We start from the raw sequence: 26,195 nt of genomic DNA on the forward strand, positions 1-26,195 counted from the left end.
CAGCATTTCTGAGAATGGATTCAGATCCAAGACCAGAACATGTTTTTTTTTTTAGCCCCGTGACGACATGGACAGGGCTGGCCCTCTTCTGATTGGCTGGAGGCATCCCCTACAACGATGCAAGTCCGTCACTGTGCTCCAGGTGGTGATGGTGGTGCAGCTCAGCTTTACAAACTGTGGCTGTGCTGCAGCGGAGCGACGCGACAACAGGTGGCTCCTCGTCACCTGAAAGACAAACGGACAGGTGTGAACGACCTGTTCTGGTAATTTACAAAGTCACTTAGTTTGCCTTTATTCAACAGTCACGTTAGGAGATGAGGAGAATTTGCCACATGACAAAATTAAATTATAACAACACAGAAAAATGGCATACAGTGATATTTCTATAACATTTCTTGTGTATTTGCCAAACAGCCGAGCCGCACCCAGTCCTGAAGAGGATGATTCGCTGTCAGCCAAGGAGGAGGAGTCAGCCTGGTCATGTGACAGGCCCTCCATTAGGGGAATGGAAAGCTCCGAGGACGGGACAGATGAGTCGTAGATGCCCGAATCACGAGGAGGCGGGACCTCTGGAGGTAGGGGATGGCCTTCTTCTGCCAGGGCAGGGACAGGGCACACCACATCCTGGAGAATGGAGGGAGCAGAGGGGGAGGAGGAAGAGGAGGAGGAGGACGACGAAGATTCTTCAGGTAAAAGTCCAGATATTCCAGAAATGGACCTGAAGGAGAAGAAAAGAGTGATGAGTGATCTCAAACGACCTGCTGTGGAGTCCAAACTACAACCACGGATTCAGTGGACTGAAACTCACCAACACCAAATAAAAGCATCGATATTTTAACTGTGTAGAAACAGAAGTTTCATGGTGAGTTGATACAAATTCAATCACCAGCAACACCAGCAGCAAACAGCCGTACGAAGTTCTCTGCATCAAGATTCACTTGGAAAAATTTAAACCTGTGCTCTAAAGACCAAAATACGACTCAGGAAGTTAAAAAAATTAACTTCAGCTTTGATGCTTGCAGGAAAACAATAAAAATCTTTCTTTACCTTGAAGTGGGCCCCAGCATGGACAGAGAGCAGTGCGGCAGGCCTGGACTGGGACAGAGACCAGGACTGGGACAGGCACCAGGGCTGGGACATGGACCAGGACTGGGACCAGGACTAGGACTGGGACTGTGGGTGGAGCCAACATTGAGGCTGGGACTGGAGCCGGGAGCTAGCAGCAGCATGTTCCTCCTCGGGACTCCATTCCCACCGTCCAGCGACGGCATCCTCACCACCACTTCATTCAGCACCAAGCCAGAGTCAAACCTCTGCTCAGGCTGAGACGAGGAGGAGGAGGAGCAGGCAGGCTTTGGAGGAGGACTTGGAGCCGGGACGGCGGGGAGAGGAGAATGGTTCGAAGAGACGCCGGACGAGACCGAGGAACCCGCTGCAGCTGCCGAACCAGTCGGCTGTTTCTCGAACCAGTCGGGGTTCTGGCTGATGTGCTGGTGCATGTTGCAGATGGAAACGTAGAGCGAGCGTCCGGACTTACTTCTGAAGTAGTTCCTCCTGGAGACGTTGAGAGGCTGCTGCTCACGATCAGCCAAACTGGACTGACTGGAGTGGAGCCGACTGAAGAGCTGAGGCAGCTGGTCCATCAGCTTGAACCTAAACACAGGAAACAAAGCAATCAACTGATTGGGTGGCAGAGTTTTCACACGCCCACCGTCTCAACTATTATCAAAATGAAGAGCAGCTTCTTCTGGTACAGGAGGTCATTTGTTGAATGCTGTGAAACTGATATGAGACGCCATGAAATAAAAGGTGCAAGTGAACAGTTTCACTGCATCTGTTGCCCAAACGGACAAACTACATTCAACGAAAACTAAATCATTTTCAACACATTTTCCACTTTGACATCAGTAGTTTTGTCCTGTTCTAAACCTAGAGTTGAGGGTTCGATATCATTTTATTAAATCTATTAAATCTCACTTTATTTTTCATCAGCTACTTGATCCAAATATTGGACGTTTCCGGTGAGAACTGTGAAGCTGATCAGCTTTAAATACTGATGAGAAGTTAAACTCCTGACTGATGTGATGTGATCAGCCCACTGATTAACTGCAAACACACACGGTCCACTGCTGATCCTACAGCGTTGTTACACAGTGTGTGCGTACAGCCTAAAAATGAATGACTGCTTGAACGGTGTGTGTTGACAAACGCGAACACATCTGTGTTACTATAAGACCTTAACCGTGAGTATATCCGGCCTCTAAACCAGAAAACAATCAGGTTTCATTTTATCCTTCTGGCAAAGAATTAACATTTGAACATGTTGTTAAATCTGAAATTTTACACGCAGCACATGACATGTTGGATCTCTTACAGTTTCCCTACAGGGCAAGGAGGGGAGTGGAGGACGCTACAACTACTCTGTTAAAACTTTGTACCGAGGCGCTTGGAGGGAAATAAGAACCATGCACGTTTGCTTTTTATTGACTTTTCTTCTGCTTTTAATTGCATTCAGCCATATGTTCTTGCACACAGGCTCTTTTCTAATTTTATCATGGATTTTAGTACAGTCACTGACTTCTTAACAAACAGATCCCAGCGCGTTCGGGTTAATGGAACCATGTCCAGTAAATTTTCATCTTCCCCTCAGGCCTGTGTGCTCTCACCACTTGTATCTGTTTTATCGACATGTGAAAGCCAGAGCCATCATGCATCAAGATTTGTCCTTAACTGTGCTGATGAGTCTGTGATCGTGAGTTTCATTATACATTAAACAGCCTATTATTTTCATGATCAATCGACTGGTGTCAAAAACGGTCACATGGTCAGTGAAGGGCTGATGTTTACCTGGGAGCCAGACTCAACATGGTGGGGATGTCGTTCTCCGTCGAATAGTCGAAGTAAACCGTCATGTAGCGGTTCAGCTCCTGAGCCCCGCCCTCCTCGCTCTGCTTCGCCAGCCGCAGCTTTTCAGCAATCATGGCCACGGCCACTATAAACAGGTCACTGCCAGATCCACCAATCAGAGAGCTGCTGCTGCTGCTGCTACTGTTACTACGGCGACTGACTGGCGTCTTCCCTCTACGACTCTTCTTCTCCACGTAGTAGCTGCAAAAAGAGAACTGAGCCGATTAGAATGAAAGGAACAATAAAATGTAAAGAAGAAAATAAAACAGAAACAGAAACAGAAGAGAGAAAGGTGTGTGGCACTTAATATCTTGTCTTTGTGTCTTAGTTTAAGTTTTATAAAACAAAAAGAGAAAAATAAGGAAAGTATGAAGGAAGGATGGAAGAGAAAAAGAAAGAGGAAATTGAAATTCAAATAGGATTTGGGGGATGTTCACAACAAAGCAGTCGGTGTCTGTGTTTTAGCAGCATCTAGTGGCCACTGGAGGAACTGCAGCTGGAGGCACTACCAGCAGAAACACAGGAGAGTACCGTAGGCCTTTGGAGCAGACGGTGATGATGAAGTCAGCTTCGTCCAGCTGTCGGCTTAACCACGACATCTGACCCTCTTTACACATCTCCAGGTGTTCCCACAGGTCCAGCACAACCTGAGCAGAAGAGAACAGGGATTGGACAACCACACCCAATTTTCAAACTATGAACTTTGACTTAAAGGACATTTCATTTGTTCATTTTATAAATTATTTTTCCTCTTCATCACCCAGGCGTTACTTGTTGGTTTGTGTATCACTGTCTCACCTCACAGTTGCAAAAGTCCTGCAGGAAGTAGGCGAAGCTCTGGATGACGCTGGTGTGTTTGGGACAGTCTCTGTTGGAGTAGCAGATGAAGACTTTGGGACGAGGCCACGGGCGTTCCGTGTTCAACGCCGCGCTGTGATTGGACGACTCACTGCTCTCCTCATCCAGCTGGCTGTAAATGTTTTCTAACAGGAAAGAAGACAAATGGACACATAAGAATAATGTTATGTCTGTCAAATCTCAAGTGAAGGAGAATCAGTAAATGCACCAAAAGTTCAGTCCCAGCTCCCAAATCCATTAAATATAATCTGTCACAAAGGATTATTTTCATTATCGATTAATATGAAGATTATTTTCTTGACGGCAAAGTGACATCTTCTAATTTCTACAGTCTAAAACACAAATATATTTAGTTTGCTATCATGTATGACAAAGAAAAGCAACTAATCCATATATTTGAGAGAAAATATTTGGTACTTTAACACTGTCTGTAACAACCATTTCAATTATCAACAGTCGCTGCTGAATTTCCTGTTTGCTGACTGATTCACTAACTGTTGCAGCTTTACATTAAATAGTGGTTGCTGAAGTCTCCTTGAACCCTGCAGGGCATCACCACGACTAAAAGTCCCCATGAGGATGTAATGTTCATTTAACACCTGGTGTGCGGCGCGCTCACCTTGCTGTTTCTTACGACACATGACAGTGAAGAGGGTGGCGAAGGCCGACATGATGACCAGAGGCACGGTGATGGCCATGGCACGGATAGGCCCCGCCCAGGGGGAGTGGACTGAAGGATGAAACAAACATACCCAGCATGAGACAACAGAATCAGATTATTGATAGTCCTTTAAGCAAGAGTACATAACTATATAAGTATATAAATGTGATCTATTATGGGACAATGGAAATCCTGAACCACAGTGTAACGGTAGCAGAAAAGAGTGTGTGTCCTGTTGCTTTTGAATTCATGGCATTTATGATGCGTGAGTGTGTCTCACCTTGGCTGACGTGGTACTGAGTCTGCCTCCTGGTCGTGTTAGTGTCGTCTCTCAACTGACACAGAGAAGAAGAAAGATCAATAAATCAAATCAGAGGAACTGATGAGAGAAAAATGATTCAACGTACGAACAGACTGATATGAAACCGGAGAAGTTTTTTTTTTTTTTTTTTTTTATCTGTATAGAAGGTGAAGAGGAGAATCCAGTGAAAATCAGTTTAAACAGTTCAAACTGACGGCCGAGCAGCACTGTGATGATTCGTCTGATGGTCAAACTGTGTTGTGCAACAGAAGCTCAGTCCTGTGCTGCGTTCATGTACCTCTACAGTGTAGGTTCCTGGAGTGACGTCCTGGAGGACACATGTAGTTCTGGCCTGGTTCATGTCCTGCACACAGTAAACTTGTTATTAAAACACTGATAAACTTCAGGTTAAACTACAGGTAACATCATTTTTACATCACAAGTGAGAAATTAATTCACACAGTTTACAAATTACAAGAGGCTGCAAAATCACAGCTCTTTTTCAGAGCTGGAATGAAGTTCATCTTCCTTTCAATGAGCTTCTACAACAAACCTAAACCTCCAACCTCCTCCACTGATCACAGGACCTATGCAGAAGAAGCACCTTAGTCTGTCACATGGATTTGTAACGCACTGCTGGGTCAGATGTTTTACACATCGTGTACAAAGATAAGTCTTACCGGTTTGCAGCGCTGCAGTCTGAACGGTCCGTCCTGCCTCAGTTTGTAGTACAGGTAGTAGAAGTGGAAGCCGAAGGAGGCCGGAGCCTGGTCGAACACCACGTGGAGGTTTGACCCCAGCTGGGAGACGTTTAGGGTCTTTGGCTTCCAGACTGTACAGACGGACAGAAATGAATCTTAACCTCCACTCTCAAGGAAACAAGTTGTTTGCACTCAAAATTACAGAGTTAGACGATTATCAGCAGAAAAGAGACCATAAAGTCTAAGTGTTAGTGTTCAACTCAATGGGAGAGAGAGTTGTATATTATGATTTCAAAGTGTATTTGATCAGATGACGTGGCAAAGATGACAAACATAATCCCGCTCCTTCCTGGGAGGCTTTTAATGTGAAACATCTACACCGGCCTCTCTTGTTCTGGTGGGTGCGGAAATATAGAACACACAACTTTATAACTCGAATAGCAGCAAGCTTCATTGTACTGATTGGATTAAAACCGTATGTAATTGTGTTGACTCTTTTGGGCCTAAAATTAGTTTGTGGAAACGTATCACTCACATTTAACTATTCTGAGAACAGGACAATCAAAGCTTGGACTAACTCTGTCTACACATGGCTCTGGTTATGACGGCAACGCTGAGGAACTTACATGGTTTGCAAACCAGGTTGTCTGATCCCAGGAGGACTTCGCATGCTGTAACACACACACAGAAAAGGTTAGACAGTTGGTCACCTTCTGTTACTGTTCTCATTGTTTAGCCTCATCCTCAGTTCAAAGATCAGACACGTTTAAAGGTACAAGTTTTGTTGACAGTAGATAAAAGGCAGACCTCAGACCTGGCAGAGGACTGTGAAGACGTCTGAGATGCTACGTGCAGTCACTGCAGTTCAGTAAACCTTGTTAAAGGCTTCATCTTTACTTTTGCAGAGCTAAGCTAACAGTTTCTTCACGGTACCGGTATTTGCTGTAAACTAAACTAAGACCACAGGTTGTATGTTGTTGGTCAGTTATGGACCGGTCACTGCCGTTGATATTTGTGTATTTCAACTCTTTCTAACAATTTCAAATGAAATGCCTGTGTATCTGAACTGAAGTGAACATTCAAGGATGTCGTACCATCTGACTATGGTGTGACAAAAAACTTTATTTTAATTTTTAGATGCCTGAAGAGGTAAAGCGGTTCAGTATTCATGAGTTTTGTTTATCCTATTTTTTCAAACCCGATTAATCATATAGCAGCTTCCTAGATTAATCTCCTGACACCTTGTTGGGGTAATAGTTCTTGTTTGGATGAAGGCAGTGCTGGACTCACAGTTGGTCCTGAGGAATGATGGAGGGAAGAAGCTCTCGTTCATCAGGGTTGGGAAAGGAACAACACGGACCATGTAGTCGGTGTCAAACGTCAAACCGCTGAACGGCTGACTGCTCAGCCTCTGCGTGAGGGAAGTCATAATAAATCATTAGTGAATAATGCAAAGAGTCTGACCCAAGATTAACATGAAGAGGTGAACAGGTCCCATCAAGCGGGGAAGTGAGGACTGTGGATTTCGTCCCTTCCATCTCTTTTACTGGAGTCAGGTTAGGAAGGGATCACTCCACGGACCAGCACACAGAGGAAGGGATTGTTTACAGCCACCCATGATTCTTTCACCATACATACAGCATGCGAGTGCTGATGACAGACAAACACCTGCCTTCTTAGTTTAATGTGACTGGTTAGTATGTAAAAATCCAGGCTGCGTTGTCACAGTTTTTGGTCCTACCGTGTTCCTGTAGGAGAAGTTGAGCTGTCGCGGGTCTTTGAGGATGAGATGTTGACACTGTTTCCCTTCAGGATTCTTGTCCTCCAGATAAACTCTGAAGCCTTTAATGTGCTCCATCCCTGCAGAGACAGCGGGAGGACAGCAAGACGTTCAGCCCCACCGTCCTCCAACAATCACCCACATGCATCCTTCTCTCCTCATTTCCTTCCCTTTTCTCTAAATTATTAAATTTGCTTATTTTTCCTTTTCTCACCCTCTGCCTCCTCTCATCCCCTTCCTGTCTCCTTCACTTCAGTCCCTTCCTTGTTTCCTTTCCTTTCTTATCTTCTTTTCTTCCCTTCTCTACAAATTTCTTCTTCTCCTCTCCTTGTACCATTTTCTTTCCTCTTCTAATTTTCTTTCCTTCCTTTACTCCTCTCACTTCCTTCCCTCTTTTCCTCTCCTTGTTCCATTTCCTCCCTGGCACTTCTCTTTCTTTCCTTTCCTCTTTTCCTTGCCTTGTTTCATTTTGTCATTTCCTCTCCTTGTTTTCTTTCCCTCTCTCCTCACCAAATTTCCTCTCCTTGTTTCATTTCTTTTCCTCCCTTCCTCTTTTGTTTGTGCTTCCTGCTCTCCTCATTTTCTTTCCTCCCCTCTCCTTGTTCCCTTGTTCCTCTCCACTGTTTAAAAACATGTGTGTGTTGTAATTACATCTTTACATCCATAGGACACATTTTTCTTATTAGGGAAAGAGAGAGAGAGAGAGAGAGAGAGAGAGAGAGAGAGAGAGAGAGAGAGAGAGAGAGAGAGAGGGAGGGAGAGAGCAGCAGAACAGGTTTTCTGTCTTGAGGCACATTTCTGAACACCGCCCCCTCCCTCCTCTCTGCCCCTCCTGCAGAGTCGAGGACAGACGAGGATGTTTTTGCATTTTAACAACAGCTGTAGTGTGACGGCAGGTTTGTGCTGTGGTTTTTTTTTCCGCCTGCCTTTCAGAGGAATTTCTGGTGGTACCTACATGTTCCAGCCTTGATTTAAAGTATCTGTTATCAGCCATACTAAAGGCAGGTCTCACCCACAACGATTAGATACTTCCTTTTACTTGGTTTAAACTGTTGAACATGTGGAGGTGTTTCGCCTGAGCCTTCTTCAGCTGGTAAACAGGCACAATGCAAGCGCATTTTTCTACTTGTGCTCATCTGTAAAAATTAATAATAAACGGAAATATCTTTCACTCTCGTCACATGCATACAAGCTTCCCCTTGTTTTCTCTTTGGTGTTTTACTTCTACAGACTTAGCAACTATTACATGGACTGCTATGAAATTTGTTACAGGTGTTTTTATCGTTTCAGCTTTAGTTTAGGACCAAATAACTGCAAATATATTGACATTCCCATCAGCTTCAGATGAACTTTGTGTTAAGAACCACTATCATGACTGTAAACTCTTAGCGCTGTTTAAAATCAGCTGAACCTCTCTGGTCCTCCATGTTGACATGACTGAATCACATCATTTCTGCAGATTTATCATCTTCACATTCATGCTGCCAACCTCCTGTCCTACCACAGCCCAAAGCTGTTCTACTGGATTCATGTCTGGTGACTAAGGAAGCCACTGAAGTTCACTGATCTCGATGGTAAACTGTGCCCATAAAGGGAAAGTGAACCCACAGCCTGGACTGCTGACATAAGGCAGGTTGGGTCTTTAGATTCATGCTGTTCTGCCAAGTTCTGACCCTACCATCTGTAGCCTCCGCGGAAATCCAGATTCATCAGACCAGGACACCTATTTCCAGTCTTCAGCTGGAAATAGGTGTCCTGGAGGACGTTTCACAGGTAGATGTTCACATGTGGCATTTCTGTCGCTATGTGAGAAAACAACAGGCAGTATTGTCACAGTGAGAGAGAGAGAGAGAGAGAGAGAGAGAGAGAGAGAGAGAGAGAAGGAGAGAGCGAGAGAGGTTCACCTTACACTGAGCACATGCACCAACACACATTCCTTCACGGTCAAATCGTAGTATTGTTGTGTGAGATGTGATCCTCTCTCTCTCTCTCTCTCTCTCTTTCTCTGGGGCTGATCAAAGGGACGGACACACACACACACACACACACACACAGCAGGGTAATCTTACAGATTTGAGCACTTTGAAAGTTTTACTTCTACTTTCCTCCTCCCTCACTTTCCCTCTTCTCAGTTTAAATCTGTTTCTCTGAAGAATCTTGTGAGACACCACATGGACACACAATTGAACATGTAAACAGATGGATAAACAGGAAAACAGATGGGTAAACAGGTAAACAGACAGGAAAACAGGTAAACAGACATGTAAAGGGACACAGTTACCTAATGGACTCGCAGACCAGTGAACAACCACAGCGGCCTGATCCTCACAGGCCAAATGGCTGAAGGAGACATTGGTGACTTGGTGGATCACATGTTTCCCCAGTGGGTAGTTTAATGAACAGTCTGCAGGGTAAGAGACATGGACAGAGACAGACAGAAAGAGAGAGATCAACAACAGCACATATGACAAATTATTATATATTTTAACTCACATTACTGCTTTACTTAACAACAGTTCTTTCAGTTCATTTCTCTCATATAGTAATGAGAGTATGTCATGTGACTTAAGGGGCTCAATATAATGATTATTTTCATTAACTGATAAATTTGAAGGTTATTTCTGTGATTAATCGATTAATCGTTTGGTCTAAGAAATGTCAAATCACAACTTGATGATGTCTTCAAATGTCTTGTCAAAAGCTGAGAGTGGCTGTTTGGATGTTTGTCCCAAATTTGAAGAAACTCCCCCAGGGTGAGTCAAAATGTGAAAATCTGAGGACACAGAAACTTGACTTTAACTTTGTGCTCATTTTTTGTGCAAGTGCATATAAACTGAGGAATAATCCAGATTCCCCAGCAGTCACAGGTACATGAGCACAGACCTGCTGTTCCTATTTTTATAAACCACACCTTCACTTATCCCACCTCCTCATGTTCCCAACATTTCTCTTGTGTTACCTTGTGAAAGACAAATATGTTGTAAGGGCAGAGGAGGAGGAGGAGGAGGAGGAGGAGGAGGAGGAGGAGGAGGAGGAGGAGCAGCCAGCCATGAACCGAGCGGGATCGGAAGAGAAAAGATGGACTTAGGATGCAGAAAGAAAAGGGGCGTGAGCTCAGACACGACTGACTGCTCCTCTTTCCTCCTGCCAGCCACCTATTGATGGAGAGGACTGAGGTGAGGAGGAGGAGGAAGAGGAAGATAGGACAGAGGAGAGAAGATAAGGAAGGATGGAAGTGACTGAGAGGAGGTTAGGAGAGCATGGGATACGACACGAGTCATTGCTCCTCTTCCTCTCGCCAGATCAAGCTCCTCAAAGAGGGGTCATGTTCAGGGCTCAAGGAGAAGGTCACGGCTGGTCGCTCCTCTTCCTCCACCTCAATCAAAAAGCTCTTCTATAGGATGTAATGAGGAGGGAAAGCGTCGCAGCTTGTTGCTCTTCTTCCTCCTTCCCTCCTCTTTGTCTTCAGAGTTTCTTTATGAGACAAAGAGGAGGAGGAAGAGGAGGATAAAAGAGGGATATGAGGGTCAAAGGAGAAGTTCACTGCTGGATGAAGAGGAGGACCTTCATCCTTAGTTCTCACCCTCTTCTTCGCCACCCTTCTTCTTCTCCTCCTCTTTCTCTTGCTCTTTTCCAAAGATCCTGGAAGATGAATAAAGGAAAGGGGTTCTCTTCTTCTTTATGTGCTTCGATCTGTGTTTTCATCTCCTTTCATAATAAAGCTCTTTGTGGAGGGAGAGCTCCTCATCGTCATCCTTCAAAGTGTGATTCTGTCTCCTGGATAAATTAGCTATACTGAAACTTTATGTTGTAGCCATCATATTTAATAATATTAAGCTTCTTTCTGCATTGTTGTGGTTTTGAACAAAACAAAATGTTGTAAAATTTGCTGGAGACTTTTTTTTCTGTGTCGGATTAACAGAGAGCCGAAGTGAAACTGGAATATTCAGTGTTTTTGATTTTTAACAAACACAATTTCCCATAAGGCTTAGACATTCATGGGCTAAACTGGATTTATGCTTCTGTGATGATAGTCTATGCTGCACCAATGGCGGCATACGTGTAGGCTCCAAAGTTACCCCGTAGGCTACACTTACCTGACGGGCGCCTCCTCAAAAATCTGACTACGCGTCGGGGCTACCGTGTCAAAAGTGGGGACCATAAGAGATCCAGTCTTATGTGTTAAAATGTGCTGATCTCATCGTTTTCCCTTCATGACCAACTGCAGGTCAAAGGTCACCCTGCTTTATATTCCCGGTTACATCACCGCAAACAAGAGCCAGAGACAGAAGAAGAAAACTCAGTCTGCTCCATCCTCCAACAGCTGGAGGTTCACAGGAAAGGAAGCAGTGAGGTGTGTCACTCCTTTAACACACACACACAGACACACACACACCTCAGTACCCACACACAATGAGCTGGTTCTGATTGTCATGCTAAAACACCTCCGTGCTTTACTTTGGCTTAAACTGTGTGGGATTCAGCGCTTTTTTTTCTTATTTCATCAGTTCTTAAAAAGAGGATGCATCATCGTTTCAGTCAGATGACCTTCTGACCCCTGACCTCCAGATTATTGGCGACATAATGCGTATTAAGCTTAGATTAAATGGAAATGAATTGCTTTTGTATGGAAAATGAGTTGCGGCAGCCGCTGAAACTTTAAATTCCCTGGGAGACTCAGAGAAAACAACTGTCTGCTATCACTGAACAGTAACAACAATATGGTGTATCTGAAGGCATAGTTTGACATTTTGAGAAATACACTTATTTGATTTCTTGCTAAGAGTTTGTTACGAAGATCACTACCTCTCTCCTGTCTGTACGGGTAAATATGAAGCTACAGTCAGCAGACGGTTTTCTTAGCTTAGCATAACCGCTCTGTCGAGAGCGAGGCTGGGAATCTTTGTGAATTTCATGATTAGATTTCCTGGTGCTCTTTTAAAATTGTAAAATATATAGTTTGATATGAGGATTTGCTGACAGCTGACAACTGCAAACACACACGCACACGCACACACACACACAAACACACAGAGAGGAATCTAAAAGTAGTACTTTTCGCTCATGGTCACGGACAAAGGCAGGAGGCAGGGATCAGCCACGGCTCAGGAACTTGACTTTTAGAGAGAAAAGAACAAAAGAAGAAGAGGAGGAGGAGGAGGAGGATGGTGGGGGGAAGTAAGAGGATGATGGGGGTGTGATGAAGGGTGTGAAGGGGCTTTCAGATTTTTAGGCTAGGTAACATGACAGAAAATAGAAACTGATTTTGGGGTCTGATCAAACTATGTGATTGATTTTATCTGATTTACATTCAGAAGAAAATGAACTTCCACAGAAAATGTTACGACACTGCGACTTAGCTTTGCGGAGAAACATCAGGGACCTAAATGTTGGACATGGACAGGGACTGACGGGCATCACCACAATACCCACACCCAACCACTTGCATGAAGATGAAGTTTTACTGTTATGAGTTTGATGCCAAAACATTATGCTACATGGAATCGTGCCGCCATCTGAGCATTTACCAAAAGACAACAGGGCTCCAGCACCTGGGAAATCAAGGTAAACCACAGAAACAGTCGGATTATTCAGATTTACAGAGTAACAGAAAAACTCACTGTCAGCTCTGAAGGTGACGGCCAACCTGCGACCTCCGTCTGCCCCCGACTGCACCTGAGAGAGAGACAGCCATCACATAACATGAAAAAAATAAAAAAATAAAAAAATAAATGCAGTGATTTAACAATATTAGTATGAAGGAGTGAATTCAGTATTTGTAAGCGCCTGAGCACTAAGCACAGTAGGTAACTAACTGGAGAAGGAAGCGCTTTAGTTCTTTCTGCTACAGCAACTTGACGGTAATAAGACACCAGGCTCCATCGGGTGGTGTCAGCAGTGGAAATGCTCCAGCAAAAAATCACATGGATTCGGTATTCCTGGAGTAAAAGCTGGCACTACAGAAAGTTTACAGAGTCACCAAAAAAAAAAAATTACAAAGCAAAAAAAAATTTGATCTGCTTGGTTCTGCATTTATTGGATATCCCTCCGAGCTCCACCCAGCAGCTCCATATAACACAAAGGACAGCGGATACAGTAGCACATGATGAGTACTGAGATAAGCTGAGGTGTGAACATCACCTCCCTTGTGAGCTACGGTTACCCAGAATCCCTTTCTCTGCAACCCTGCACAAAGACGACAAAGACATGGATTCTCACGAGGCGTGTTTCAGCCTCGGCTGTTTGAGCAGGGACGTTTTACAGCTCTGACCCTGTTTTCATGTTGCCCTGCTATGCAACACACACACACACACACACAGGCTTGTTACAGAGGTGTCAGACTGTGGTCACACACAACAGCCACCCCACAAACACACGCACACACACCTGAAACCAATCAGACAGACCCCCTACTGTGTGTGTGTGTGTGTGTGTGTGCGTTGCAGAAGGTGTGCCATGCTTGTTAGCAGCAACTGTACCTCAACAACCCCTCTATGCACACACGTTTGTAATTATACATGTATACTTGTGAAGACCCTCATTGACATAATACGTTTCCCTAGCCCTTAACACAAACACTCACACAGACCCTAAAACCGGGTCTTAACCATCAAAAAGCCCTTTGAAGGAGCGAGGAGAGAACAAAATGTCTTCACTTTCCAAAAATGTCCTAAAGAACCTTAGAAAGACACACACACACACACACAGGTCTATCCAATTATCTTCCAAGTAATTATATATTTTGCCTTCGGTTTGTCTCCAGTGCTGACCTTTGACCCTAAGAGGTTCTGTCCCGCTGGCAGCATGAAATGGGAGGCTAATTAAAATCAAGGGAAGCTTTTCACTGACAGCACAAAAAAAAAATGCAGACTTCCTGACTGGTTGCACTGGGAAACTACCCTGCCCCCAGAAAAGTTGGTACTGGTACAACTTTTATGTTGGTTAAAAAAAAAAAACGTGGACCTATATCATCTGCACAGACAAGGACATTAGAATCATGTGTACAGTCACTGGCTAATACTGAAGAAATATGAATGTGCACCGCAAAAGCTGAGCCAGGTTCCACTTTTACGTAGGACGACCAAGAGTTTATTTCCTGGAGTCCTTTTGTGTCTGGCCCCCTGCTGCATCAAGGAAGCGGCCTCATTCAAATGAATGAGAGTTGAGGATTTCTTCATGCAGTGCTGTTGTCTGTCTACACATGGCATCAGTGAATCTGTGTAGCCCCACACAGCAATTACCAGCAATCTGAAAACCAGGCCTACACCATTTCCCCACACATGAACTGGTATTTGTAAAAGAAGAATGTGCAGTGAGAATGTGTCACTTCAGGCCAGGTGTACACACAGTTTTCTAGAGATACCTGAGGATGATATGATAGGGAGGAGAATAAATGTAAAGGTGAGCAGGTCACGGAGCTGTTCTTCAACGTGCTTCATGTTGTCTTCACTGCAGTCGGCTCTCCATCAGCATTTGACATTTGTAGTTGTTGCTCACACTGACTCAACCAGCTCTGACTGCATTAATGACATTTAAAGCTTGTCTATTCAAATACAGCTCGTCTGACTGACACGTTGAGAGCTGCAGACCTAATTCTGAACCCGGTGAGCCGGCTGAATGTCAGCATAGTGAGAATGTGTCTCGCTGTAAGATCTAGGACCAACGTTCTGGAGCCACAACCACAGATTTTATCTCATTTCTCTCACGACTGCCAGCTTAGGTCTCAGGCCGCCCCAAATTGCACGGTATAAAGGGACATTTTAGATTTAATTTCAGAATTTAAGCAATTTTTCTACCACCGCACAACACCACGAGCCAAACCGTCATACTTCACGGCCAACAATTTTTTAAACAGACAGAGAAAGAGATTTTTCTTCCTTCCTGTTGCCAGGTGTTTCTCACTAGTAATAATCATTATAGTCCCCACACACTCACACAAACACACACACACACACTCCCCCTGAGGCCTGAGCAGACTGAGTCACATCAGTAAACAACTACAAAGAAAAGAAGTAAAAAGAAAGAAAATAAAAGAATAGTTCAAGAGAACTGAAGAGCAGCTGTTGGAGACCCAACACACAGTCAGCACACACACACTGAGTGTTTGGGAAACGTTGCAGGTTAAACTCTGTGCCACAATTCACTTTTAAAAACGACAACAAAAAGCAGACGTGATCTACAAATATATATAAACACAAAAACTCAAACTTCGCAACGAGAGCAGAATTCCCCTTGGGAATCCCCAATAACACACACACACACACACACACACACACATATATATTCAGTTCCTGTGGTAATCAGATAGCTAATTGCAGGCTCAGTTAGCTGAACATCAACAGTAATTAATCACAGAGCTGGAGGGAAGGAAAGAAAAAGGGAGAAGAAGGGATAAAAGGATGCATGGAGGAAGGAAAGGACGCCAGAAAGGGAGAATAGAGAAAAAAAGGACTCAGAGGGGGGAATGGGGGATGATGGGAGGCGTAATCACCAGGCCTGTAGGGAAGGAAGGAAGGAAGAAAGGAAGGAAGGAGGGAAGAAGAGAAGGAGGAACCTGATTAAACAGGAACTCCTTCAATTACAGCTTTCAAGGTTCATGTAGCAGACTTCTCCTCTCCCTCATTTTGTTTGGGGCGACCAGACCAGTTCCAGATGTGGGACAGAGAACATGGGACTCACTCACAGTTGACCCTTAATCAACATACTCTCATGAGCTGAGGTACAAACAGCTAGAAAAGCTCTGTTCGGATACCCAGGATTAGAGCTGGGTATTGAGCTTCAGTACTTTTCAGGTAGAAAATGAGTATATGCACAGCACCAAAGATTCATAATCTTGTTAACTTGTTATTTGATCTGACAGTTCCTGAGTTAAATCACAGGCTGTATTTTATTTGAAATGCAAACAGCTGTTTGTGTTTAGACTAACATTTTAGAACTTTTGTTAAAGGGAAAAAGATTTTCTGGAGAAAAACCTGCTTCTATTTATTGCCGGAAGTTATTAAAAAAAAAAAAAAAAAGCATTGTTTTGGAAGTGAAACTCTGATGGAAATCATTTTAGCACCAGTATTAAAGCATTTTAAATGATACCTAGCCCTCGCCAGGACTCGCAGATGTCCTTCCTGCTGTAGTTCAGCCAGCTCAGGGCCAAATGTTCAGACTTCCATCCAGTTTTATAAAACTATGCACTGCTCGAGTATAATCTGCTCTATAAAAGAGAAGAGGCATGGGCTGTGGTCAGCTGTCAGACAGGAGTTCATGGTGAAAACTAGAACTGCTGATTACTCAGTGAACTCAAATGTTGATAGATAGCAAATTAACCCGCAACTATTTTGACAACTGAATAATCGTTTGTCATTTTTAAAGCAAAAATCCCAAAAATGTGTTTAAATGTGAGCATTTTATGCTTTTCTTTGTCTCAATGTTTGGCTTGGACAACATACATGTCTACGGATACCACCTTGGGCTGAAGGGAATTAATTAACAAGTTTTTTTTTTCACTTTTTCCACAGACCACATTTTTTTAGACAAAACAATTCACTGACAAAATAATCAGCAGATTAATGGTGGTTAGCTGCAGCCCGAATAAAAATGTCTCTTGAAGTACCTTATTCTCTGGTTAGTGAGCTACTGCTGGCACGAGCATGTAATTGCCTACTGAGATGTTAGCAGCTATGGCTCCACCATAATCAGAATACAGAATACCGTTTTGGTATTCAGGTCCCTGCAAACTGCTGGTTTGCTGCTTTAGCTGGTAGCTAACTCTGGCATGGCTGAGAGCTATGCACTGTCCCTGTTAAATAAACAAATAAAATAACACTGAATTCACTCCCTCACGTTCATGTTATTAAATTATAACATTCATTGCACTTCCTCATTTGTCATGATGCTACATTTGATCTCATTTCAGTGATTCTGACGCTCGTTCAGCAGGCACTTTGCTAGCAGTGTTTGCTTGTAGGTTTACATAAGCAAACGTGACGCAGCTACCATATGCAATCGCATACGGTAGCTGCGTCACACTTCACAAATGATTGTCATTTACAAATTCCAGACACATTTGAAAATCCTATGAGACTCCCAATTTCTCATGCATGGGTCGCAGGTGTGGTGTTTGTTTTGACAAGTGAAACATCTCAAAATTAACCGCAGAGGAAATGATCTCACGTTGGAAATTGTAGCGTGCGTGTTCTAAATTTGATGAAACAAGCACCGGTGAAGGTTGTCAGACCGTGGACAGTCTAGTCTAAAATAGCTGTCTGCAGTTTGTTTAACATTGGACAGAGATGTGAGGACATACTTTGGATTTTGCTTGTTTGCTTGTTAAACAAAGTTGTGCTATCCGTGACCATCCCTTTAAACACACCGCATGTTAAGTGTGGTCCAGTGTGGCCACTCGCAACAGCTACAAACACTTGATTTCCGACATGGGCACACAACATGTTGTATGAACTAGATCTTTTCCACCATAACCCACCCCCCCTGGCTTACCAGCCAAAATATTTAGCCAACAAGCCCCACCAGTCACCAAGCTTCCTGTAAAATATATTTCATGCAAATGCACCAATTTCTGATTTGATGGAGCGCTAAAAGGTACCGGTTATCGTCCAACAGAACTTAAAACTTACTTTTATTCTTAAAAACACGATAATTTAGTCAAATTGCCACAAAGAACCTCACATTAACGCTGTGTGGTTGGGTGTGTGTGTGTGTGTATGTGTGTGTGTGTGTTAAACTGATGAGGGTCTTGTTCCTGCAAAGGCCTCAAGGCTAAAAACTCAGCCCTGTTCCTCTTAATGTCTTCCTGTCTCTTACAAACACTGCCATATGGGACAACGTGGCTGCACTGAAATATCTGTGTGCGTGTATTTTAGGGAGATTAACTTTCTAGTACAACACAATGTCTCTGGGGTCCAATCAGTTGCTAGTAACCAGAACCCTGAGTCAAAGTTAAATGTGGTCTACTAAGGTTGCATTGAGTCCTGTTGTGCTGCTGCAGGTCTCTGCTCTGTGTGTCTAATGCGCTTTTAATGAATCTAATACTCAAGTGAAGCTAAAGTGACTCTATCAGATCTGAACATGTGATGCATCAACATCACAGGAGAAAAATGTGTTTCTGAGGCAGGCGGAGACCTGCAGTCCACTCTGACGGCCCTCGCCCCCTCCTGTTTTCTCCATTTCAAAATTAAGCTTTTCAAAAACGCTAACATATGATAATCAGCTGCTCAGATTTGATTTAACCACTTTTTCCCAGCTGTGTCAGTCAATAAGAACACGTGAGCTGTTCAACAAAACGAGCATTCGCAGAAACCGAACGGAGCTTCACCCTGCCGATGCTGCATTCATGCAACACAATTCATACAATTCATGACTTCCCGCTGTGTTACATTTTTGCAGCAGTTTGCTAGCGAGTGAAATCAGACGCAAACGGCGTCCAGTTGCTATAAAATTAGCTAAATCGATTATATTGGTGTCAATAAAGGATTTTATTTTTATGTAACTGCCACAAGTGACACGTGTGCGGTCCTTAACAAGTCGGAGGCTGAGATTATGTTGTTTTCCACTCATAATCATGGTTTAAATTATATGATGTGAATGCGACCAAAATGAGTAAAAGCCCAGGTCTGTCAAAATCTGTGCAACCACCACCTGAATGGATGCTCCTTCAGCAGAAGATGGGTGCAAGGATGTGTAAGAATATCAGCCTACACTTATAGCTATAGTCATAAACACAGTGAACCCTTAAATAATTTGTAGATAAATGTGTGACAGCGTGTCATTCTTAATTAGTTCTTTGTGTGCATTTTGCAAAATTAGACACAGACATGCTAAGCAGGTTAAAATACAAAATTACTTTGCTACATACAGTAACAACCCACACTGGTGATCACACTAATGATCACTGATTACATTTATCGGTGGAAGTAGAACATGTCCTGGCATGTTAGTGTGTCTAAAGCATTTGAGGTGACCAGATGTGGTCAGATTTAATTTCTATTTGTGTGTTTGATTTGATCTGTGGATCTGTGGATTTGCTGCTGGGTAGAAAAATAAAACCACATCTGACCTCAGCTCTAAAGCTCCAGAGGAACAAGTCCAGGAAGAAAAAAAAAAAAAAAAAAAAAGCTGGAAACAAAAGCGAGGTGCAACAATGCAAACTCTGAGAAAAACTGCATGTGTGAGTGGGAGCAGCCAACCAGAGATTTCCCACCACAGGAACAAAACCTGCAGCTTCCTCCTCCTGCATGACTGCTCCTCAATGACCCCCCCACCAACCCTGTTCCTCATCACAACTCCTCCTCCTCCTCCTCCTCCTCCTCCTCCTCCTCCTCCTCCTCCTCGCCCAGGAGGAGTTACTGCACTCCTGCTGTGGCAGTTTGTTCTTTAAAAGCAGTCTGTTCTCTCTCCTCTTTTTCCAGAGAGAGGATCAGGACAAACTCTGACTTCCTTTGAAAGGACGGAAACTGGCTTCGGGCAGTAGACAGCACTGTGCGTGATCAGTGTGTGAGGGTCTAATCTGAAAAACAGAGGACAGAGTCATGTGATCTGGACCTACAGTTACCACCTGAGCCCCGCCAAAGACTGCAACCAAAAGGTGTGCGAGCGTTGGCACGAGCCAGAAACACGCAACCCTCTCACAGCAATCCTTCACCCAGGATGAGTCTGGCCTAGCTGGTCTACTTCAATAACATAACATCCAGAACAACCCCAAGTCCGAACTTTGTGCAGTATCTTCTAAGCTAGTGAACTAGTCATCAATCCACCCGAGAGCCAGCGGCTTGAGTTGACAAGCAGAGTTAGGACAGAGCTCAAACACAGCAGCCCCACTATGAGTTCACGACTTTTGAGCTGCTGCCTTTGTAGGTCAACAAGTAGCTACAACTGCAGCTTTAACCGCTGCTGTTTTCTATTTGTACGTGTGTTAAATAACCCAAAATAAGACCAAGTGAATCTGATCTACAGATGAAGCAGCAAACATAAGAAAGAAATCATCTGAATCCATTCTAGCTGCTATGAATCCAATCCGGTCAACCTACAACATATTCAGGGCCACCTTCCAAACCCACAGAGCAAGCTTTCAGTGATATATTCCACAAATGTGGGCAAAAAACATGGAGATAAAGACTCCTCAAGGTCGCCTCTGTATCTCTCCAAACACTCTATCTTACAAATTTTCATTGTGATCATTAATCAATTTAAACATCAGCAATATTTTCATATGGACATAAAAAAGGCACCTTCATTCTTTCCCCTGATTTTGTTGCTGAAGGCTACAGGAAACAGTTTATCTTTAATATGAATCGCTTGAGCCTAAAATCTCATTTCCCTAGAAAACTTAGGAGGACGACAATGAAGAAATATTTCCCTGAGATGTTTTATGTAAGAGGTGAAGGTCAAGCATCGATCCTCCGTCCTCTGCCTGATTCACTCTCCAGAAAACCATTAATCACACGTGCTTTACAGCGGGCGCACACCCATCCGTGGCGCCCCTCTGAGGCTCTCTGATGCCAAAAACACACCGGAGCTCTGGAGGATGATGGGATACATGGTTAGAGAGTGGAAACCTGCTTTAAAATGAGGGGAGTGTGAGAGAGAGAGAGGGATGAAGAACACAGAGCGGAACAGAGATTTCCTGGTGCGTCTTCCTCCGCTGAGACAGATGTGATGACTTAAGCAGATGTGTTTAACCAGAGACAGAGAGTTTACATGGACCTAAATCATCTCAATCATCGCTCTGGCCTTCTGCACTAACCTGAAACATCCAGCAAAAAAGAAACAGTTTCCTCCATCAGGTTCAGAGATTAAATGAATCCTGTTTCTAACACAGCTGCAAATCTTTTGGAGAAACCTGATTATTTGTCCATGTAGACACTTAAAGGGAAATTCCATTGACTTTGCACTTTCAAGTCTGTTTACAGGTCCTGGGGAATACTACTGCATATGTGGGGGGAAAAAAAGTGGTATGAAGTCTTTTGTGGCTCCCAGGGGAGGTGTGTGAAGTCTGATAAAGCGATCAAGTGACTTGAGTCAGCATCGGTTGGGTTTGAAGTCTATAAGTTTGAAAATGAAAAAAAAAACAGGGGGCGTAGAGTTAGAGAGAAGTGAGCTTAACCTGCTCCTCATCTCTGCTTGAGACAAGCGGATCAAGGCGACAATACCTGCTACTAACACATACAAATCTCTGACCGAACTGTCAATGGTCAAGTTGCACTGTGTAAAAATACTTTGCAACTATTTTTTCATGATTAACCAATCATTTAAGTTTTTTTTTCCAGGAAAAATGCAAATAAGTTGCTGTTTTCAGGTTCTCGAATACAGAGATGTCCTGCTTTTCTCTGTTTTATATCACTGTAAATTAAATATCTCTGGGTCTTGGACTGTTTGTCAAAAAAAAAAAAACCTTGGACTGTAACTGACATTTTAAAATTATTTTTCGGACACATTACAGACTAACTGATTAATCGAAAAAATACTCTGCAAATTAGCTGATAATGGAAACGGTCATTAGTTTGCAGCCCTGCGCTCATGTTTCCCAGAGTAAACTATTGTCCCAGACTTTGTAAATGCAACCATAAAAGACATTATAGCATGTACCTTTCCATATGTGATGTATCTAGGGAAAACTGAGGAGACAGATTCCTGGCAAAAGATTTATTTCTAGCAGCAAAAAAAAGCTGCAGAAACACAGAAGTGCTGTGGCTCGATAATGTTTGGGAAGAAAAAATAAGATGCTAAATGCGTCACTTTAAACATGGAATAACTGGAAATGCTTATATATATCTATGTATGTATTAGGTTTGTATGTTCTACTGTCGCATGTTAGTGTTTGCAGAGTATTAAAAAAAATGAACATGTGCAGAACAGAGAGCAGTCAGAGTTAAAGCATCGTCCTGCTGTGGTAAGATGAAAGGAACGATCACAACACCCAAAGTGAAAACAGCCCCGCACTGAAAAACAGTGAATGGACGATGTCTTCGTGGACGTGTTGTTTCAGGTACAGATGAGACAAAGAAATGCAAAACAGGAAAAGACACAATTCTGTAAAAGTTATCAAGCAGACAAAAATTTTATCTTCAAGTGCAACAGTCACGAAGTAGCAGCATAAATACACTGTTCACAGGAACTTTACCAGGAATGTTTATCAGGGCAATTTACCACAATGCTTTGTGTTGTGTTCAACCTTTCCATGGCAGAAGACACTGTCTATCCATCCCCACTGAGTCAACACAGATCCCTCATTAAACTGAATGATGGGGCAGCGTTTTTTCATGCAGTGCTGACATCAGTCTGAACACGGACTGAAATTCTGACTAAAACTTATAATTTACTAAATTGAAAGTTTAACTTCCTGCAAACATCTTAAAAGTTTAGCCTCTGAAGAAGGAAATAGGAAATAAGTTAATTTTAAATTGTTGCTCTTAAATTGTCATGTACTACTCAAAAAACCAAACAAAAAACTACAACAAAAAAATTTTTAGAGAAGCATAATAAGGTGTATTATTTATTGTAATGTATTATGTATTAAGAAAAAAGTATTATTTTGGTATCATAATAAAGCTTATGTATTTTCCAGGGACTAGAATTTGAAAAAAAAAATCTATATTAGGGTTGAGCTACTGCTGATTTTCATTATCAATGAATTTACTGTTTTCTCAGTTGATTATTTGGTCTACAAAATGTCAGAAATGAATGGAAAATGGCTATCATAAATTCTTAAAGCCCTAGGTGGTGTCTTAAGATGTCCTGTCACAACAAGATATTCAGTTAATACGTTCAGTGTCATATATGACAAAGAAAACTATCAAATTGCCACATTTGAGAAGGAAGCTAAAGCAAGACAAATATTTTCTTTAACAAATTACTTAAATTATTAATCAGTCATCAAAACAGTTGCAGATTTTTTTTTCCAGTCGACTAAATAAGTGCCCTTTTCAAACATGATGCAGGCATGTAAAACTAGCAGAGCATTTATGGGTCAGTCTCACACACACACACACACACAGAGCTCTAATAACCTCACACCTGTAGAATAGCAGGTCCTCACACCCCCATCACGCAGCCTTTGATGTGTGTGTTTCTGAAAAGAGAGGGGAAGCTGGGAGAGAGGGGGGAGGTGGCTGTGCGTGCGTGTGTGTGTGTGTGTGTGTGTGTGTGTGTGTGTGTGTGTGTGTGTGTGTGTGTGTGTGTGTTTGGGTGGGGGGGGGGTGGTGCTGCAGGAAGGAATGTTTCTTCAGAGTAAACAGTGTGAAGCTTCCTGTAGAAAACACTTCAAAGCCAGAGAGAGGAAACTAGGATAACACACACACACACAGACCATCAAAGGCAGGTAGGAGTCATCTATCAACACAGGAAAATTAAAACCTGTAGAGCATGTGCGCTCACACACATACAAAGTTAAAAACTTTTTTAGTGTCAAACCTTTTTCGAGTCATCAACTAATCAATCCAGCTTTTATCTACACACAGGTGACCTCACCTGAGACCAACACCACACTTCTCAGCTTCGGTCAAATAAGGGGTAATGACTGGTTACTTCAGTGACTATAGGATTACTGTGTGGTTATTGTGGCGACCTGTAACCCTACAGTTATTACTGGGAGCAACATCAACTCCACTTGTCTCAGTGACAAAGGTAACATGAGTGCTAAGCGTTCAGTGACGTGTAGGTTAAAAACTCTGAAAACAATGAATATTCAGAGGTCTGGTCAAGACTGTGGACCCAGGTAAACCATGACAGCAGATAGACAGTACATCCCACCACTGTCTGCATGAGCACCTCCAAACGTCACACTGAAGTCAGGATGCACAAACATGACGTTTGCGTCATTAAAGATCAGTCATCAGTTGTTAGAAAAATAATCTGAAACTACAGATATTTTTCAGTTTTGTGACATTTTATAAACTAAACAATAAAGTCAATAAAATAAGCAAATTAATCAATAAAGAAAATAATAATTGTTAGTTGCAGCCCTATGTTTACAAAATAATCAAAAACTGATTAATTCATGGCCAGAAGCAAAGCTACTGTGAAAGCAGTAAAAAGCAGGACAGCAGTGTGGAGGCAGAGGGCCAGTTCACATATCCCTGTTTTCCACATCAAATGTTTTTTATCCAAACACACAAAAGGCAGGAAATCAGCTTTACTACCTGCAATTCACCTAAACCACAAAACTCACAGGGAAAGAAATGGAAGCTCTGTGTGTTAACCCTCTGCAATCCAAGTAGAAGCTGTTTCACTTAAATTTATGGCTTAACCACTGATCCTCTGGTCTATTTTGGACTGAAAAAGTAACGCTCCACCTTGCCGATTGTACTTAAGGTTTTCTTTGCAATTGCGTGCTCTTTGGTGGTTTGTATTTATGCCAAATGTAACCACATGCGTACCAGATGCAGAAAAATACAGTAAAGATATGAAGATTTGCTGCAAATGGATGAAACTTTTAATTACCCTTTTCTTGAAAGGAGTTTGGTTTGAACGACACGTCTACGTCCCCACACAGGACAGGTAGGACAGGACCGCGACTATTCTGATTTAATGACTCTGTTAACGACTCTGAATTATCTGCGTGGATTAAATAAATGTGTATCTTGTCTTATTACAGTTTAAACAAGCTGATATCTCAAAATGTATGTTTCCAAAGCAATTACATCACATAAACATGAGATTTGGAAGTCATTTTAAAATTCGGCATAGATTCAACACAAAATATCATTCGCATTTTTGTGAAGTTTACCATAGTCACTCGCTATACTCTCCCATCACGGTAGTTGTTAGCGTCGATTTAGGAGACAGGGAACGGTGTGAACCAGTTAAAGAAGTTCTGTTTGGTATATTACACATGTGCCAAATTCAGTAGGGAACTGTACTTATTCAGAAAAGACTTATTGTTCGTTTGTAAATTTGCTATAAACGAATAATCTTTAAATTTGCACTTTTTAAATAGGAGTTTGGTCTTTACGTAAAGAGCTGCCGAACCGGAGCTCCAGATCCGCAGACAGGTAAGAAAGGTAGCGTGACTGACGCCAAACAGTGCGGACTAAAGACCGTCTGAACAAAGTTGTATCTTAAAACTTAAGTTCATTTCATTTGCTAGTTTAGTAAAACAAAAAGAAGTGACAGAAAACAGAAACAGACGGAACGGACCACCAAAAAAACTAAACTTTCTTGCAGACTTGAGACGACGCAGCAGCAGCAGTTTTCGCTAAATGTCGTTAGAACAACACGGTTAAGGTATAATTTTGTGCTTTGTTTTGCTTTTTACCTTGAAACCGCATCGCTCCTGGTTTGACCTCTTGTTGCCTGGAGTCGTAGATCCACAAGAAAAATATAAAACCAGAAACAACCCGGCGAGAGAGATGAAGAAACTCCGAGGTTCCGCCATTCCTCCCTCAAGTCTGGACAACTCTGAGAGCGAGAGAGGAGAGGAGGAGGTGTGCGCGTGCGTCCGTCAGGGTGTGTGTGTGTCTGTGTTCACTATCTTTGTGAGGACCACTTTCAATTTTAAACCTTGAAGGTGAGAGCACTTTGTCCGGTCCTCACTTCTTCAAAAGCAGGGCTGGATTACAAACGGGGAGGGGAAATGGCCCCAGAGCCCCAGGGACACTAGAAGGACAAAGGCTCACTGCAAATTATTAGGGTCTGCATTTTCTGATTAATCGGAAATTTGTCAGAAATGTGCACCGCTTAATAACTACTAGACAGTTGTTTTCCTTAATAATAAACTGTTATAGTGAAAAAGTCAAGTCAAATTTAGTTTATATAATATTACAGATCACATGCCTCAAAGGACTTAACACTTTACACAGCTTACTCAATGAACTCATTACTTAAAAAGTCATTATTAACTTATCATTTGAGCTCTAGATTGACTGATTGGTTTCTGGGTGTCAGGAAAGATCATGAAATTTCCACGAATAGCTTGTGTCAGGCTGTTTGAAAATTAAAATCCGTATGGAAGCCCACGTTAGCACATTATCATTACTTTCATGT

At 42.7% G+C, this 26,195-nt stretch overlaps 1 protein-coding gene across 1 annotated transcript; it reads right to left on the reverse strand.

Moving 5' to 3' along the window:
• Position 1: 1 nt before the first annotated feature.
• Positions 2 to 25,592, reverse strand: il17rd (interleukin 17 receptor D). Its single transcript, XM_041033476.1, has 16 exons — positions 25,468 to 25,592; positions 12,830 to 12,884; positions 9,490 to 9,612; positions 7,170 to 7,288; positions 6,719 to 6,839; positions 6,055 to 6,099; positions 5,408 to 5,559; positions 5,026 to 5,091; positions 4,707 to 4,761; positions 4,385 to 4,495; positions 3,706 to 3,890; positions 3,439 to 3,554; positions 2,848 to 3,108; positions 1,048 to 1,653; positions 426 to 718; positions 2 to 225 (listed from the first exon to the last, which is right to left on the reverse strand). The coding sequence occupies exons 1-16, from the start codon at positions 25,585 to 25,587 to the stop codon at positions 110 to 112; spliced, it is 2,544 nt and encodes an 847-aa protein (XP_040889410.1). The 5' UTR covers positions 25,588 to 25,592; the 3' UTR covers positions 2 to 109.
• Positions 25,593 to 26,195: the final 603 nt, after the last annotated feature.

This window comes from Toxotes jaculatrix, chromosome 3 (genome assembly GCF_017976425.1).
Source record: "Toxotes jaculatrix isolate fToxJac2 chromosome 3, fToxJac2.pri, whole genome shotgun sequence".
Classification (NCBI taxonomy): domain Eukaryota; kingdom Metazoa; phylum Chordata; class Actinopteri; family Toxotidae; genus Toxotes; species Toxotes jaculatrix.

What these genes read in the sequence shown, in the direction of transcription:
- il17rd (XM_041033476.1), bottom strand. Translation starts at nt 25,587, where the DNA reads ATGGCGGAACCTCGGAGTTTCTTCATCTCTCTCGCCGGGTTGTTTCTG. An exon ending in GACTGCAGCGCTGCAAACCG is followed by an intron (nt 5,092 to 5,407) that starts GTAAGACTTATC and finishes TACTGTGTGCAG; the next exon opens with GACATGAACCAGGCCAGAAC. An exon ending in AGGACTTTTGCAACTGTGAG is followed by an intron (nt 3,555 to 3,705) that starts GTGAGACAGTGA and finishes TCTTCTGCTCAG; the next exon opens with GTTGTGCTGGACCTGTGGGA.